Consider the following 18585-nt stretch of genomic DNA (forward strand, 5'->3'; position numbering starts at 1 on the left):
GGGGCCACTATGGGACATAATACTGTGTGCAGGGGTCGCTATGGGACATAATACTGTGTGCAGGGGCCACTATGGGGGGATAATACTGTGTGCAGGAGCCACTATGGGGGATAATACTGTGTGCAGAGGTCGCTATGGGACATAATACTGTGTGTAGGGGGCACTATGGGGCATAATACTGTGTGCAGGGGCCACTATGGGGGATAATACTGTGTGCAGAGGTCACTATGGGACATAATACTGTGTGCAGGGGCCACTATGGGACATAATACTGTGTGCAGGGGTCGCTATGGGACATAATACTGTGTGCAGGGGTCGCTATGGGACATAATACTGTGTGCAGGAGCCACTATGGGGGATAATACTGTGTGCAGAGGTCACTATGGGACATAATACTGTGTGCAGGGGTCACTATGGGTGATAATACTGTGTGCAGGGGCCACTATGGGGCATAATACTGTGTGCAGGGGCCACTATGAGGCATAATACTGTGTCCAGGGGCCACTATGGGGCATAATACTGTGTGCAGGGGCCACTATGGGGCATAATACTGTGTACTGGGGCCACTATGGGACATAATACTGTGTGCAGGGGCCACTATGGGGCATAATACTGTATGCAGGGGCCACTATGGGGCATAATACTGCCATTCCTAGTTACGCCACTGACTGTTACTTATACAGTACATATTTTATACTGTGTTGGCCCATTTGAAACCAGTAGGATAAAAGAACCTATTTAACTTCCATTATCACCTACATTTTTTAAACTACTTTTTCAGCTTTCAGCTTAGATATTTTCCAGTTTTGGGCTTTGTATTAAATTAATTTGCCAATATCTGTTAAGAATTTCTTGATTTTAGAAGCCATACAACTAGAGGTATCACCTGGAGAGATTTAGAATGTGATGCAAAATCCTATCGTCTTCCCGATCTTTCAAACTTTATGTACTTTAAAAAAAATTTATTATCTTTTTTTAATTGGCACAGTGAACGTCTTCATCCATCTTAAGACTTTCCAGAGAGCTCCAAGAAGCCCCATTGATAGAACATCCATAGTGGCCCTTTTTTTTAAAAAAAAAAAATAATAATTTTAATTTAACCAATTTTTACCTCTTTGACCATTTACTTAGAATTTTCCTGTTTTGGATCTATATTACATTAATTTACCAAGATCTATTAAGATTTTTATTTCTTCTTGTAAATAAGGTTTTACTGAATTTTTATAATGAGATGAATGAACTTATATATCGTTGATCTATTAAGATTTAATTGATTTTACAAGCAATTTCTTACAACTTAACACCAAGTAACGCTATCCTCTTGAGAAATCTTGAATTCGATACCAAATTCTATCCATTCCTGCGCCTTGAAACTTTTTGTACTTTTTGTATTATTATATTCCTTAATTGGCCCCGTGCGCGTCTCCTGTCTTCATCTCTCCAGAGTGTTCCCAGACGCCCCATTGGTAAAGCACCCAGAAAGGATTTTTTTTTTTGTTTTTTTCACCTCTTTTGGAACATTTACTTGGTATTTCCTCATTTTGAGAATATATTAAATTAATTTACCAAGATCTATTAAGAATGAATTGATTTTACAAGAGATTGTATACACTCACACTAGGATCCGGAGAGATCTAGAGTTTGATACTAAATCCTTTCAACTTCCTGGTCTTAGAAACTTTTTGTACTTTTTTGTATAATTATTATATTTCCTAATTGGCCCAGTGTGTGTCCCCTGTATCCAGCTCCAAGAAGCCCCATTGATAAAGCGTCCGGAAAGGCTCTTTACAGTGAAGTGCACTGGTAACCTCTGAATCTGGACAGGTTCCCAGATCTGGTAGACAAAAGAAAGACGTTGATGATGGTTGGCTAAATAGGTAGAATTGCAGCGAGAGGGGTGGGAGTCCGGACCTTCCCAATGTCTTAAGTCTCCATTGCTGCTAAACTGTTTACAATGTAAGAACAATACATGACTTGACTGGAAATGTTTGGCCTGTAAATATGCTCTGTGGGTGGCTATTGTCCGGTGAGATAGTGTCACATCCCCCAGGTAACCCACAAATCCACCATTCAGGGACTCATTGTGATGCTTCTCCCATGCTTTGTCTTAAGGACTGAACCTTGTATACTGCTTACTAATCTTCGCTTTAACATTGAAGGTGTTGAAGAAAATCTCCAAATACATCCAAGAGCAGAATGAGAAGATATATGCACCCAGGGGCCTCTTAATCACTGACCCGGTGGAGCGGGGAATGCGGGTTGTATCCTTTGCACAGTAAAAAGTCTTTGATACTCTTTGTTAGGTAAGTCTTTTGTTTGTAATCACTTCATTACTAATACCCCTATAATACAATAGATACAACGTAATTGGGACTTCAAAAATCCAAAAATTTTAAAAAGTTTTCCTCTTATACGAGGTCAAATTCAGCACACATGTCCCAATATCACAGCTGAAGACACACAAGAATACAAAGTAAGGCCAGGGTCACAGAGCAAACAGGGAAATTCAGCACTGTGTTCTCCTGAAAGCCGTGGGGACAAAAAAAACACCCCAAATCAGTATACAATGGGTGTAATTTAGAGATAACAATGTCAAATTTTCCCAAAAATTTTGGGGTTCACCACCCACGAATCACTGTTACACTCTTGGATCCATTCATAACCCTAATCAGAGGCCAGGGGTGGTGTGAAAAAATAATAGTCATACTCACCCTCCCCTCACCTTTCCTGTACTCATATGGTATATGTAACTTCTGGCCTCTTCATCTTCCTGTGTGACATGACTGGGGTACTGCTGAGGTCTATAATTGGGTGATCGTCAGGGGTTCTCTCGGGCCGCTGACATCATTCAGGAGGACAGAAAAGGCTAGAAGTCCCCTGGAAGCCAACACTGGATGCCACATATCTTGGTGTACAAAAAAATAGACACTTGATGAAAACCTAGTGTCCATTGCAGTGGTCCTCCATAGTGTGCACAAAAAAACCAAAAACTTGAGCACAACATCACTATGCAAGCATCATGATGACATTGCTCTCCAAATGACTGCCGAGGCCCAGTCATAGGCCTTACCTGTCTCGACTAGAGATGAGCGAACACTAAAGTGTCCAAGGTTCGAAATCCTATTCGAACAGCCGCTCACTGTTCGGCTGTTCGAACGGTTTTCGAACCCCATTATAGTCTATGGGGGAAAATGCTCGTTTCAGGGGTAGGCAACATTGGATAAAATCATACTTACCAAGTCCACGAGTGACGATCGGGCTGCATTCCCCTTGAAGTCTTCTCCCGGCGCAGGGTCCCCGCGTCCTCTTCCGGGTGGAATTCACTCTGCCTAGGCATCCGGCCTAGGCAGAGCCGACTGAGCATGTGCGTGCGGCTCTGCCAGGCCCGACGCCTGAGCAGAGTCGACTGCGCATGCGTGTGTATGCGCGTGCATGCCTGCGCATGCGCAGTCGGCTCTGCCTAGGCCGGATGCCTAGGCAGAGTGAATTCCACCCGGAAGAGGACGCGGGGACCCTGCGCCGGGAGAAGAGTTCGGAAAGGTAAGAGAAGAATCAGTGTTGATCGGCAGAATGTATAGCATTCTGCCAATCAACGCTGGTTCTGCATCGAACCTTAAACATCGAACAGCTAGTAGTGTTCGATAGAGTACGAGTATTTCGAATACCGTAGTATTCAATCGAACACTACTCGCTCATCTCTCGTCTCGACCCATGATGTTCTGCAGGAGGCCAGAAGATGCCAGAAGACTACTGGAGGAACCTGAGAGAGCCCAGGAAAGATGATGAAAGGTGAGTCCAATGTGTTTGTGCACCTCACCTGGGCCTCCCAATATTATGCTCTGAAGTTTGAAGAGACCCCAAAACCCAAAAAGTTTTAGTTTCAGGTCGAACCCAAAACTTTTGGAAAATTTACGTTGAAGCTGGCTCAGTCCTAACTGGTTCCCTCATCTCTAGTGGTCACCACCCAGATATGTAGATGTCCAAGGGTCAAATAGAATATCAAAGGACTCCGAGGGATATATTTAGGTAATTTCTCCCGGAAATGCTCCTTAAGAACATGATCTCTCCTTAAAGCTGTTTACTCCGATGCATTAATGCCTAATAATACTGAGATAAGAAGGCCTGATAAGCAGGCGCTGGGCTTAGCCCTCAATCGCTCCTAGGTCCTCTCCTAATTTATGCATGAACTTCCAGTGAACCTTTATTGCTTTTGGTTGCTGTTTGTCGTACCGTTTCCTTCTCGTACTTGGAAGCGTATGTGAAAATTCAATATCTTTCTATTGTTTCAATTATGCAGAAGTCTAGCGGATGAATGTGTAATCTCAGTCCATGTTTATCAGCTCTCCGAGCTCTCCATATAAAGCAGGGCTTCCAAAGTAATCACTGTATACATAGTTCCTCCAATCTCTTTAATAGGATGCATGTTATTTTGTACTTTGAACAGTGGAAATTGTTGAGCGGTTTCCTTCCAAATGCTAATAACGGTATTAATAAGGTTACCGCCAGATACGTCTACAGAAAGGACGAGGATTTGACTTTTGCAAGGTCGTGGTTCTAAAGCTGGCCATAGACATTATATGAATGCTGGTCAATCCTGATGACTTAGGTGGGACTGGGGGTCTCTTGACTCTCCCCCAACTCTCAAGAGCCTTCAAAACAGTATCAGTTCTTCTCAGTACTTGCAGACAGTTTTTGGCATGGAGGTTGTTTCCGCCATCTTGGAGAACTAAGCACAGATCTTCTGTGGACGTTGGCTTGCTCCAATCCATCTGTCTCTTCAGGCCACCCTAGACAGACTGGATCATGTTGAGATCTGTTGATCATGTTGATATCATCACTTCCAGGACTCCGACTCCAAAGGGCAAAGGTCCCACCAAATCTAGATGGGATTTACATCTCTTTTTTCCTTATTCCTGTGTTCATTGACAAAAGAACCATTAATTTTTCTATTTTTGAAAGAATTCCTGCACAATTCCTGTACAGAAAGTCGAAACATGACTACAGAAGACATATCAGCCAAATGAGAAATACAGGGTAGTTACCTATAGGTGGCGCCAGAGTGACAGTTTTCTTTTTTTCTAGGAAGAAGGTCTAATTTGCATATTTTTCCCAAGACTCCTAAACACCAACTGGATCTCCTTAAGGAGATCTAAAAGTTCATGGTCCAAAGGGAAACTGCTGAGACCTGCAAAATGTTCTCAAGATAAGAAAGACTTGGTGGAAGGGGCTTAATCCATCACCAAATGACATTAAAAACTAGAGCAGACATTGAGGACCGCTATAGAGATGGCCCAGATCTGAGCTAAGCCATATATCACTGCGTTGTCTGGGGTTTCTATATACACTTGACCACCTCCATGTTTATGTATGTGACCTACATAGAGATGGAGCAGGGCTAAATGTATTATTCATCTGTTTTATTCTGGGCACTATAACACGGACATGTCAATAGTGTTACCTGTCTTGTAGAAGACTACAGACAACATACCCGGATATCAGGGAATATATAAGGTTGTGATGAATGACAAACCTAATAGTGTGGCCGGGATTACCTTGGCTCTGATAGACTCGGGTGGGCCATTCAATGGGCTGAGTTTCTTAGTAGAATATAATAATTAGAGCACTGTTCCTTCTAGAAGGCTCCATGACAATACCATAACCAGGCTGATGGGTTCTTGTAAAAATCTAAATTCTTATACCAAGTGGAGTAGATACAATTTTGGATCAGGGATGTCCCCGTACATACAGGTAGTTGCCCTGCTCTATAAGAAACTTCTACTTAAAGGGTTAGCCCAGGAAGAGACACGTAGACATTATAGATGAGCCAGTAGGTATTCGATGGAATACTATGGTATTGAAATACTCGTACTCGATCGAGTACCGCTCGCTATTCGAATGGAAAAATTCGATGCAGAACTAGTGTTGATTGGTCGAATGCTATACAGTCGGCCAATCAACGCTAGTTCTTCTCCTACCTTTAGAAGTCTTCTCCGCGCAGCGTCCCCGCGGCATCTTCCGGCTCTGAATTCACTCTGCTAGGCATTGGACCTGGGCAGAGCCAACTGCGCATGCCCGCGCTACAACAAAATGGCCGCTTTGACTGTAAGCAGCCATTTTCTTGTAGTGCGGGCATGCACAGTCGTCTCTGCCCAGGCCCGATGCCTAGCAGAGTGAATTAATTGCCGGATGATGACGCAGGGACGCTGCGTGGAGAAGACTTCTCGGAGAATCCAGCCTGACCATCACTCGTGGACTTGGTAAGTTCAGTTTGATCGAACGTTGCCTACCCCTGAAACGAGCATTTTTCCCCCATAGAGTATAATAGGGTTCGATATTCGATTCGAGTAGTCAAATATTGAGGGGCTACTCGAAACGAATATCGAATATCGAGTATTTAACTACTCGCTCATCTCTAGTAGACTTGTATCCCCTATTCCTTATTGTTTGATCAGTAAGGGTCCAACCATGGGACCTTCACAATCTCAGCACAGAGATCCTGTTGCTCTAGAGATGAATGGAGTGTTGGTCGCTCATGTCCATTGCGTACCATTCATTTCTATGGGACTGTCGGAGGTAACCATGACATACATCATCTGATCGGCAATGTCACCCTGAGCACTTTGGTCTTTTGTCTATCCAAATCCGTTCAGCCGTTCCACAGATATAAGCTCTGAACGGTACGAGGTAAGTGGAGAAATCTTTATATGTTCATGGAAATCTTTCATGTTTCCCTTGACCTCGACAACAAAGATTGAAATTTCCATCTATGAAGACAGATGCAGCAGCGGCAGCAGCAGCAGCGGCAGCAGCAGCAGCACTGCCAGCAGTACTGGAGGTGGAGGGGTAGCCGGTCGTGCCCGATGACTGGCAGAGAGTCCCTGCGGGGACCTCTACTGCCGGGACGATGGCCTTTCTGAGATAAGAAGACTGAGATATCAGAGCACAAGGTTCTAGGCTCTTACGATGGCAGGACTAGGAAGGAAGTATTAACCCTTAGCATTTTTTACCATTGACTAATCTGAGCCATGAACAGCGTCCATCTTATATGTTTACATCCTGCCTGGTAACAACCTTTACCCGAATTTTCAAAAACATTATTCAAAATGGCTTCCATGAGGATTTCCCTCCACAACTGGATCATGCAGTGACACAATGTGACGTTTGCTTCATGACGATGGTGATGATGTTGATCATGGTGATGAGGATGAGTAAATTGATTCACCAACTAGACTTTTACATCCATTAGAAGGGTCCAAAAAGTCACATTAATGGTTATTCTTACCAATATCAAGGAAGAAGAACCTCATTCCCCATAAGAGGACAGACGCCATGTAAGATGACCATGTCTACGACGGCTCTCATAGGCTTCAGTAACTGCCATTAATATTAATGAACATACTAAAGGGGTTGTATTTTTGAATCCAAAAACAGCATTGCCTTAAAGAGTTTTATAAGATTACAAAGAAGTCCCTCTCTTGTCTATAGGTTGTCACTTGTGCTATTGTAAAACATGGGATGTATAGAACGGAGTCAGGGGCTCAATGAGAAATCATAAACTTCTAGATGTCCCGTAACCTTCACAGTATTTACCACAACACCCCCCTCACTAAACTCAGACCCTTCCCCTTAATCAGCCCTCTTTGGCTCCAGGGAGGTTAGTACCTTCTTCACTCTGCCGTTTCTGGTCAGAAGGATGTGGGAGGTTCTTGATCACTTGGCGTGGGGTCTGGACTTCCTGCCTACTGATCAGGTATCACTCACTGTGGGGTTTGCATGTGGTCCCAGACTCTTCCTGCTATACCCCTGACATTGCACATGTAGGGTTCCACCCACCAGGGTCTACACTGGGTAGCAACTACCAAAAATGGATGGATGATCTAAAACTGTGTTTGCACAGGGCGATCAGGTGGTGGGATCCAGTCTACTAGAATGGAGGCATCATGTTGCCACCAGGTGTGTGAAGTCAGAATTGGAGTTGGGACCCTTTCTGATTTTGGCTGAATTGGAGGAGCTTCAGTGCTTCTGAATGACCATGGTCAACCATTTATTAAGTTGTCCGAGTCGGAATCGGGCTATGGCAAAATAGAGAAATTGGAGTTGGTGGTTTGGCCTACCATTTCCACATCGCTGGTTGCAACTCACTAGGGAGAATACTTATTCCATAACTGAAGACCCCTTGGACTATGGGACATGAACAATTGTAACCAACGCAACCCCTCCAAATACCAAACACAACCCATAGACAATAGTAGCCGAGTTTCAATTTTATAATTTATATAACCCCCTTAAAGGTGCTGTTTAGTAAAAGTCTTCAATCGGGACACAATTGTTTGCTGGATTTCACTTTTAATGTCAAGTTTATAAGAAATCAGCCATCGTGGCCCCTTTCCAAGTTTTTCAGACGAGGTAGTCTCGAGATCAGCTCCATGGTATTAGAGTTAGTTTGGCTTCCTGTAACATGACATTGAACCTCATCACATGGTTTTGCCTTAAGTTATCACTGTATAAATCTGACTTGTATATATGATATTTCAGACTGATATTTGTAGATAAGGGTTTAATTTTGTATGAGATGTTCTATATAATAGAGACTGGTTCTAAGCTTGGATGAAGTGTTCAGCTATAGAGAGTATAATGGAGGCTGTGTCGTGGGTAACGCTCAACTTCATGAAAATCAGTGAATAAATGAAGAAAGTTGTAACATAGTAACTTAGAACGAACCAGCCAAACCCATTTGCATTGACACCCCACTTAAAGGTCATGTCCACCTTGAGTGTGGCCATCATGTTTTATGCCTAGTACCTACTGTAGGTTGCCGATGTATTGGCTGTAATCTTTGCCGGGACATTTTAACCATTCTTCTCTAGCTTCGCCCATTATCTCAGTCACCTGTTCTCCTAGCTTGTGTTCACTTATCAATTGCTGCAATCTAAAAAGAAAGAGGAAGTATGTTTTTCGAAAGTGTTGCTTAAAAATCTACCACCGTTTTGTGTATACAGCTTCGATGCAGGCTTACATATGGAGTCACCACGGTTTCAGACTACGACTACAAATAAATACTGTCTTATTTGGAGCTATCTCTTCCAAACCCCCCACGTACCCCCATGGTGAGCATGTGTTCTCCTATACAGAGGAGCTGTATACACAAAATGGTAACAGATTTTCACTTACAATATTTGCAAAGCTTCTTAAGGTCCAAGTGGTTCCAAAGATTGAAATACCCATTGAGCTCTCGGTTGCCTACATATATGCAGCCATGTTGCAGGTAATACAGTAGGTCTATCCTAATAGGAGGGTGCACTATCAAACCATATTGGGTAATGTGAAGGTATTTACGGGAGGCCATTTTGCTTCATTATATATCTTGTGCTTCCATATTGCTATTATCAGTTTCCTTATAACATGATTTCTTTCAATCTAATTCTGTATTATTCCACTACTCCATGTAAGAAATGTGAGTGGCGTCAGCTATTATCAATCTCTATTGGCTTTGATCTTGAAGAACCCATTCGGTCAATGCTGTTTGATAAATGATGTCCTTAAATAGTCCTTAAGCCTAGGTGTGAGCCCTGAGGAACTATCAAATCATGATGACCAGCATACTAACATCCAATGTCAACCCTGTATGAGACTGTGCACCACCTGCGCTTCAATGTAGAACTTCAATGTAGAGCGCCAATGGGTTGAGTTTTACCACCACAATGACCTGTTGTTCACTTTCCCCTCCCAAAAAGAGAAAGCTCCCCATCATCATCCCTGCATGATCACTGGGTGCCAAAGAGTTGCGATGGTTCCTGGGGCCTGCCAACTCTAACAGATATCATACATTGCAATGCAGAAATATTGCAATGTACTGTACAGTCTTATAGAAGGGATTAACTAAACATATCTTCTATCTTTGAATCCAAAACCCAGATGATCAAATAAAACCCATTAGCCACGATCATAAAAATATTTGGTAACTTGTTTTTATTGTGCAAAAACTGCATCTCCAAAAAATTATAAAAATTATGCAATACATTATCTATACCCCAAAATAGTTCACTTACAAACACTATCTTTATAAGGTTAAGCTCCAAGGCTTAGTACCATAGAGTCGGTTCGAAGGTGATGGAAGACTTGGTTGTCCACCACCTGTTCCTGATCCTCTTACTCCTCCCAACCAAGGCAATATGATGGGGACAAGCATCTTAGCTATAGACCACCTGCTATAACCACCCCTGCCATACTCCCACCCATCACAGAGGGGCACACGAGACGTTTGTCCCACAAGTAATGCACTACTGTATACGTGACTTTATACGTACGTGACTTGATATGTTCTGTTTATACCTATAAACCTGTGTCTTTCCCAATGACTTCCCACACTATAGCTTTGCATGTATTTTTTTCGAGAAAGCAAATTTAGAAAAAAAAAATTATAAAATAAAAAAAATTTAAAAATTATATATTTGCATACAAAATATTTAGAGATCCCAGATATATTGCCCTTTCTCCTGATACCTGAATTGTGTTGTATAATGTGAATGTTACATGTTGCACTAACTGTACAGATTACCTCACTTAATAATCGAGATGTAGAACGTTCTTCGCTTGATGTAGACCACGGTTGAATTATTCAGACCTTGAACAGATGGCAGAGGAACTTCCAAATGAACTTGAAACCACACAAAACACAACCCATCTACTGCCGTATCCCAAAGGATTCCAGATCTTCCAAGTCCCTGCTCGTCAGACGTAAAATGTTCTTCAAGTTTCATTGGTGAATGGATGGAACGCAACGAAGAAACCAATTTTTTGATGGGTTGTTTTGCATGTTTGGTCAGGAATTGTGGAGCATGTGATACAATGATATACTATAATAGGATAAAGACGCTGTACATAAACACCACCATGTCCTCTATGGAAACATGTACTTTTTGATGTACAGTCTATGCTGTAAATCTTTGTTTCATAAACCAATATATACTTTTTCCAATGTGTATTTTATTTTTTTTGCCTACCCAGTTGGTCGGGTGTTGGATTGTGTTATATATGGGATCCATTCTGCTGCGTTTCCGAGAATGTGTTATTTAAGAATCCATTGGACAGAGTTATGGGTCATATATGATTATGAAGATGTATAGTTCGGACACTACAAGAGAAGGAAGGGTAATTCCTAATTGCACATTATGATGGCTTGTGGATGACAATTCCCATGACCCCTTGCTTCCCCTTCCACACTGTTGAGGTCATCTTCCCCGATCCTCTGCTCTTGTTTTCTGTACCCATTGGGTGTACACACCCTTGTTCTCTCTTTAAAGGTCAACGTGAACACCAGCATTACTATTCCCTAACCAACCCTATCTATACAAAATGTCCTTTCCATGCAAGAAGATACCTGAATACTATAGATTTCTTGCATGTAGTTCTTGTTTGGGTGCAATGTTTGAGTTCTTTTGACAACATCTGATTTGACCTCGGTTTGCTATTTGACTTCATTTCTACCACCTAGTCTTTGCTCTACTGATCTCCTGTGTTTGACCCTAGCTTGTTCCTGACCTTCAAACCTGTGCTCCCCACCCTGACTTGCTTCCAGCCCTGATCTTGGCCTGTACCTGAACACTCCCTTGGCTAACCCTTCAATGCTTTACATTAGTGTCTCTTGACTAATTCGGGTCATTCATCCCATGCACTTGACTAGTCCAAGAGGTAATGACCTGGTGGCCCAAATCCAGATGCTGGTATAGGGGTAAAGGGTGAAAACTAGGAACCACTTAAACAATGCCCTCAGGGGTAGTCCAAAGCCAATCCAGTTCGGTGACATAGTGGGTCCAAATCCATTTAGTATCACAATGTTGTTTCCAATCATGGTGGAATGGGCTTATTTCACCTCCCAGGGTTTTTCTTTACTGTTTACCTTCTAACCTCCATTCTAAATATGGAAAATTACCAAAATTCTGAAAAAGTTTCTTCTTAACCTGCAAGTTGACAATTATTTTTTAAATCAGTTGTTTATTGTTAGAAATTACAGATATCTTGTCTTTGGGAATCACAGAGTGTTCAATTGTCTCTGGAGCTTCCGTAGAAATGAATAGAGATGGCAACAAAATCCTTACTTCATTTATTCCCAATGTAGCATCATCATCACTGAGGGTCCGAGGCCCATCCAACAGGATATACTATAAATGTCTAAATATTTTTCAACCATAGAGGGTGGTCGAAGTAGGAAACTTCAAAAAATTGAGGTATTTCCAATGGTAAAACACAACGTGTTTCGGGATAAGTATTCTCTTTTTCAAGTGTAAACAAATAATTCAGGGTCAGGAATGTTCAACTTCATGCAAGGAGCTATGACTGAATTGTAATGGAGGCCTCTGTACAACTTGGACCCCAATCTTTTTTTAAAGTGAAACCCCTTCTCCTGTCTCCGCTCCTCTCTATTTCCAGGTCCCTTTTCAACACACAGTAAAGGCCCATTCAGCCAATCAATGGGCGAGGTGGGTTACCAATGAGTGGGCCATTTCCTATGTTTTGAGATGGGACCAGAAGATAGAGAGCAGAGGTTTCTTGGATGAGTTTTGCCCCCCCCCCTTTTTTTATTTTAGTACAATCCTAGTACAACCCTGCTTGCCTTCTGTATAAAATGGCAAGGTCAAAAAGGTATACCATGTTTCCCTAAATTATTGTGATCTCCATCTTTAATGGACACAATTGATGGCTAGATATGAGCAAAGTGGTTTGTAATTTTTGGGTTTGGCCAAACAAATGAATCCACCAAAGTTATACTCTGGGGACACTTCAGACCCCATAAAATAATTTTAAAAACCCACTTATACTCACCTTTCTTGGGTTTCTGTTTGGCATCTGATCTTCTTTTTCATCCTCCTTGGGCATCCTCATTGTCTTCCTGATCGCCACTGGCTGGGTCTCGGCATGATGCGTCAATGATACAGTGTTAAGGCAACACCATCAACGTCAATGTCGCCCAAGCCACAGCTGAGACTCTACACAGTCCTCCATAGTGACCAGGGGCCTCTGCAGTAATATCAGTTCATTACATCAGGGAAACAGAAGGGAAGAAGACTGGATGCCATGTAGAGACCAAGAAACGTGAGAACGTTTTCTTTATTTTTAGGTCCCCTGACCTCTGAGGATTATACTCTGGGGCCTGAAGTATAATAATCCCTAGAAGAGCCTACAGTATAATAATTGCACTTTTAGTTCAAGTTTTGGTCTGAAACTTATCTTCCTCGTGAACCTTGTGAAATTAATCTTGCTGGGTTATCCCATCACTTGACCATTGGATGCAACCAATATTCTGTCTATGTAACGAAGACAAACGGTTAACGTCTTTGTATCAACGTGTCACCTATAAAAGCGCTAAGCCGCACAAAGTTGGTTAACGATAAGAAAGGTTAATGGCGGAATTACACTGTTATTATAAAATATGGTTTTACTTAAATTGCTTTCTGCTAAGCAGCGCGCCGACTCTTCCACAGGAATGACCTGGCAATTAGTCAGGATGTTATTAGGACTCCGCAGATGCATTAAATATGCATTGACACTTAATAGGCCTCTTAAATTAAATACAAGATGAATTCACTTACAATGTTGCAGGATTTTTTATTTTTTTTTCACCCACAAGGGCAAGTTAAAGTCAAAATGAAATGAATGGCCGGGCTTCAGTATGCAGCGCCGCGCAGCCGCTAATACAATATTTAACAATTAAGGGTTTCGACTTAATTAGTATTTCCACTGATTCTGTAAAAAAATACGGCCTCTCGTAGATTAGGATAATGTACTGACATATTCTGAAACTGAAAATACAAGGGCTTTATTTTAATAAGAGGTCATAAAAAGCAAATTAACTCTGATTTATTAGGTGATTTGATGCGGAATCCTCCTAAATTGGCTGTATGGTAGTTGTACGACCCTATAAAAGTTTTTAGGTCTCTAAAAGTGCAGTGTATTAGGGAGGATGGACTACTACAGATTAAAAAAATATCACCCCGGAGAGTCCATTACTCATATTGTAATTACAGCTATCCTGAAGGTAACTATCACATTGTGTTATTGCCGAACACCAGTACCAGTAGGCTGCCATAAAGGGAAAAACCTGGGTCGTGCCAGCTAAAGTCTATAAATGCAATGTACTGTGTGGATTTACTACACGTTGCAGACTGTGAGGCAGGTGTGAAGGTTCTATATGGACTGCAACTGCAGCCGAGGACTACTAAGGTACTAATGTATCACAAAAACACAGCGAAAGATGTGTCCACCTTTACCTTAGCTCGAAAAATGGTTATGGACATGCTACCATAACCCTTGAGAAGGCTGTAATTCACAACCACGGTGACCAGTCATAGATATATAGAATACAATATGATGAAAAAATATTGTCTTGAAAAGCTGATCATCTCATGACACACACATACCCAACCAAGAGGGAAAGTACACATCTCAAAGTAAAAAAAATATATAATCAAGCCCCATTCAACAATACTCCCAAATCCAACAGTGGGAAAACCTTGTCAAAGAGTCAAAAGCATCATCTTGCCCAAGAAAATCCTTCCTTAGGGCGGGTTCACACCTGCGCCTCCGCTTTAGCCATTCTGCCAGGTTTCTGTCTTCTGCCCCGAGAAACTGGACAGGGGACGGAAACCCAGCGCTCAGTTTTCAGACCTATTCACTTAAATGGGTTTGCAAAGTGACCATGAGCGTCTTCTAACTCTCCGCAGCACAACCATTTTTTTTTTAACCGGACAAGTTGGACATGCAGGACTTTGTGTCCGGTTAAAAAAAAAAAAAAAAAAAAACATTCTCGCCGTGGGGAGGCAGAAGATGCACAAGAGCGGTCATCTTGCAAACCCATTCAAGTGAATAGGTCTTAAAACTGACCACCGGGTTTCCATCCCCTGTCCAGTTTCTTGGGGGAGAAGATGGAAACCTGCCCTTACCCTCTTTATGGAGCAGAATAGAAAAAGACAAGGTGTTAGGATTGGGTCCCGCAGGCTTCCCGTCCAGCGAATAGCGCCACCTGCGGGCCAATCCAAACCTCGCCCTCGGCGTTGTGCAGTGAGATGTCTGGAGTGTAAGTCCAGCTTTCGGCCCACTGAGCATGCTCAGACATTTTGGAGCCGCTCAGAGACTGTGTCATTCTTTCCCTACTGAGCATGCTCAGACATTTTGGGGCAGTTCAGAGGCTAAGTCCCATTTTTGCTATACCGAGCATGATCGGTGATGTCATGCCACCGCCCCTGTTGGGCGGGGACTAGCCTTTATATAGTGTGAGCCGATGCCCGCCCGGTTCTCACACTTTGACTGGAAATACCTTGAGACAGGAGGTTAGGGCCAGGTTCCTGTGAATGGTAGGAGCTGTCTAGGGACTAAGTTAGAATTCCTTGGCTCTGCCAGTGAGAATCTGTAAAGCCTATTCCTTGTCTAATTGCTTTGCAGCTCCTAGCGGGTTAAGGAGTTCTTTGTGTGACTGACCAGGAGTGGAGTTAACCCCTGGCAGTCTTGATTGGGTAGCAGAGTGAAGCATATGCTAGGGCCTGGTTCCCCTGCTGTAATGAGCAGGTGCTTCTTACAAGGCTTCATTTGGCTTCACTTAAAACTGCTATACACAGGCACGCTTAAGTTAACTGGAGAAAGTCTGTTGCAGCCTGTTCACATTGGTGCTGCACAACATCACTGCCAGTGCAGTTTAACTAGTGGTTCATATTCAGACATACGGCTGCCCATCTGGGCTTGTGGACCTCGCTGCAGTGCTCTGCAGTTTAGTGGTTCTGTTTGTGTTAATTATTATTTTTATATATATACACACAGACCCGTAACACAAGGTCAGACTAGTTACCTGAACAAATGACCACCATGAGTAACTCAACACATTGACTCAAGGCCACCTGATTCACCAAAAGCAACTCATGACCTCACCACCATAACAATGAACGAGAAACTTTGTGACGTTACTGCTTCACTTGACCACCCGAAATTGCAATGGTTGGTCCTCTCAAAGCAGAATCCAAGTACATGAAGGATATACAGAAAGAGAACTAAAAACCAGATCTACTTTAGACTGATGATGGTCTTCTGAAGAGGTTTCACCATTGTCAGATTCCTTTCTTCTGGACCTCAAATTTTCTCAGGTTTTCTAGGACATTTTTTAGATCTGACCCTCATGGAGCAGCGTTACTGCCTGCACAGGATTAATATTACATATAGCTACGTAGTTGAGCCTAGGATAGATGTTTTACGGCTTTGATATTTTTGAAAAAGTCTACAGAGTCATCACCTATATTCACAAATCTGCGCTCAACTCAAGACGGCGACCTTTAGAATATTATTGTTTCCTCTTCATAGGGTTCTGGGTGGCTCTCCACCCCTGGAAGAAAAGTCACTAATAACATCGGCGTCTGGGTCATTGACATAGTCCGCGCCGTAAAACAGTCTCCCCTTTATGCGGCATCTGATAAACCTCAAAGAGCGCACAGTCCCTTTATTAAATGCTGCAGAAGTAACACAGCTAAAGGTTACTGGTCTGAAAGGTAACGACTCCCGACAGATCCTGCGAGCACCTGATGTAACAGCTGCACTACAACGTCGCACGCTCGGCAGAGACTCCTGACCCATCTCCAGGCCCGAGATGGAAACAATAAACACATTCTGTTCTGTGATTTCTATCTGCAGCGAGTAATGAAACCACATAAAAGTGCTCCAACCTGTCAAGGCCCCGAAGAGGCGCTCGGGAAAGTCAATATTTGACTTCATCAGTCGTCAAGGAGCATCCTATATTTTTTAGCCAGAGAAATTTTTGTTCTCCTTCACCGGCATGAAAGCTAATAAATCAACGTAAAAGGCGATAAACACGGAATTTGTAATTTCACAGAATTGAAGTTTTCATCCTAAATGATAAACTTCAGAATTTATGTCAATTGAATTTTTAAAATCGGACGTGAATTAACTTTTTGGTCTTTTTTGGGGAGCCATGTTCACAGTTCGTGTAACCACCAGCCAGTCTCAGTAGTTACATGTGCATGACCTGCACTTGACTGATGATTAGTAGGGTTGAGCCGATCTTGAGATTTCAAGATCGATTTTAAAATCCGATTTCCGATCATTTTCTCGATCCTGATCGCAATCGTGAAATTTGCTCGATCGCCGATCGGAATCCGATCCTTTCCGAACCCAATCCTCAACCCTAGTCAATGCTTCTCTATGGGAAAAGTCACTTTTAGGGTTGAGCCGATCTTGAGATAACCTCTGATCTCGATCCCGCTGGAAAAGATCGGGTCGGAATTCCGATCGCAATCGTGAAATTTACTCGATCGCCGATCGAAATCCGATCTTTTCCGATCCCGATCGCTCAACCCTACTGATTAGGGTTCAGCGATCAGGATCGGATCCTGATCGGCAATTGAGCATATTTCACGATCGGGATCGGCTGGAAAATGATCAGAAATCGGATTTTGAAATCTCAAGATTGGCTCAACCCTAAAATTTACTTTTACCATAGAGAACCATTGACTAGGGTTGAGAGATCGGGAATAATCGGATCCCGATCGGCGATCGAGCAAATTTCGTGATTGGGATCGGCTGGATTTTAAAATCGATCCTGAAATCTCAAGATTGGCTCAACCCTACTGCTGATATCAGTGACTGGTAGAGTGGTTACGTGTACTGTGACTGTCATGTGATCATTTCTGCTTTGAAGAGTACCGAAGCCCTATTTTATATCTCATCCATTGGTCACATGGCCATGCTATGGCTCGTGGCAGGGTCTGGGTGTTGGACTCCAACCAATTGGATGACCTATACAGTGGAGAAACAACTGGTGGCCAGAAAACCCCTTTAAACCTTGCCATGTCTGTACCTCCCTCAAGCCTCAATGCAAGATATGTAACAGATCTTGACCTACCACTTTCCATTTATGTCTTCTTATGTGGCCAAGATTCATTTGAGCCCCTTATTTACCAGGGCCCTGGGTGCACCTTTAGAGCTACTCCCTTGTAGTATTATACTGGAAACATGGAATCCCATCAAATAATTGTCATTGATGGTGCTCAATTGTGAGCAGAGCATAAATGATTCAATGGAAGAGAACGAGACGAGTTACGAGACTTTAGACCCAACACAACCAGTAGCTTCAATAGATGCATGAGAAGACCAGTCCCTGTACACACAGCAGCCATTCTTCACTTGAATCAGGACAAGGTATTCATCATTACACTTTCTTGTAATAGAGATTAGATTGATGAAGACCAAAGAGAATCTGTCTCGGTCTCATGGGATCCTAAGCTGACAAGAAACCCAATGTCCAGTTGTCAGACTCGATTCATCTTACTGCTAAATGCTGGGCTAAATATAGGAGCTGAGCTGAATCTTATATCGTGTTCAACCTCTGGACAGACTACTATAAGATGTAAAAGCTTCTTATAAGCCCTTTATATTTGTGCCAGAACCGTGAGCCTAAAGGGATATACCCTGCAGGTCTCTCTAGTTCGGAGATGTCTCTATGCTGGTGGATGGAGACCAGATGCCATGATGTCTCCTATAGACTGCACACAGGACGTAGAGGAGAAGAATTGGGTAAAATCCAGATAC

General features: G+C 42.7%; 1 protein-coding gene across 2 annotated transcripts in view; it reads left to right on the top strand.

Moving 5' to 3' along the window:
• Positions 1-10973, top strand: part of GOLGA7B (golgin A7 family member B) — a 138642-nt gene extending 127669 nt beyond the window's left edge. For both annotated transcript variants that reach the window (XM_075257884.1, XM_075257883.1), the window contains exons 4-5: positions 2160-2261; positions 6751-10973. In XM_075257884.1, the coding sequence (XP_075113985.1) occupies positions 2160-2261; positions 6751-6864 (216 nt within the window). In that variant the 3' untranslated portion in view covers positions 6865-10973. The remainder of the gene's footprint in view (positions 1-2159; positions 2262-6750) is intronic.
• The last annotated feature ends 7612 nt before the right edge of the window (positions 10974-18585 follow it).

Source organism: Leptodactylus fuscus, chromosome 10, assembly GCF_031893055.1.
Source record: "Leptodactylus fuscus isolate aLepFus1 chromosome 10, aLepFus1.hap2, whole genome shotgun sequence".
NCBI classification, from domain to species: Eukaryota; Metazoa; Chordata; class Amphibia; order Anura; family Leptodactylidae; genus Leptodactylus; species Leptodactylus fuscus.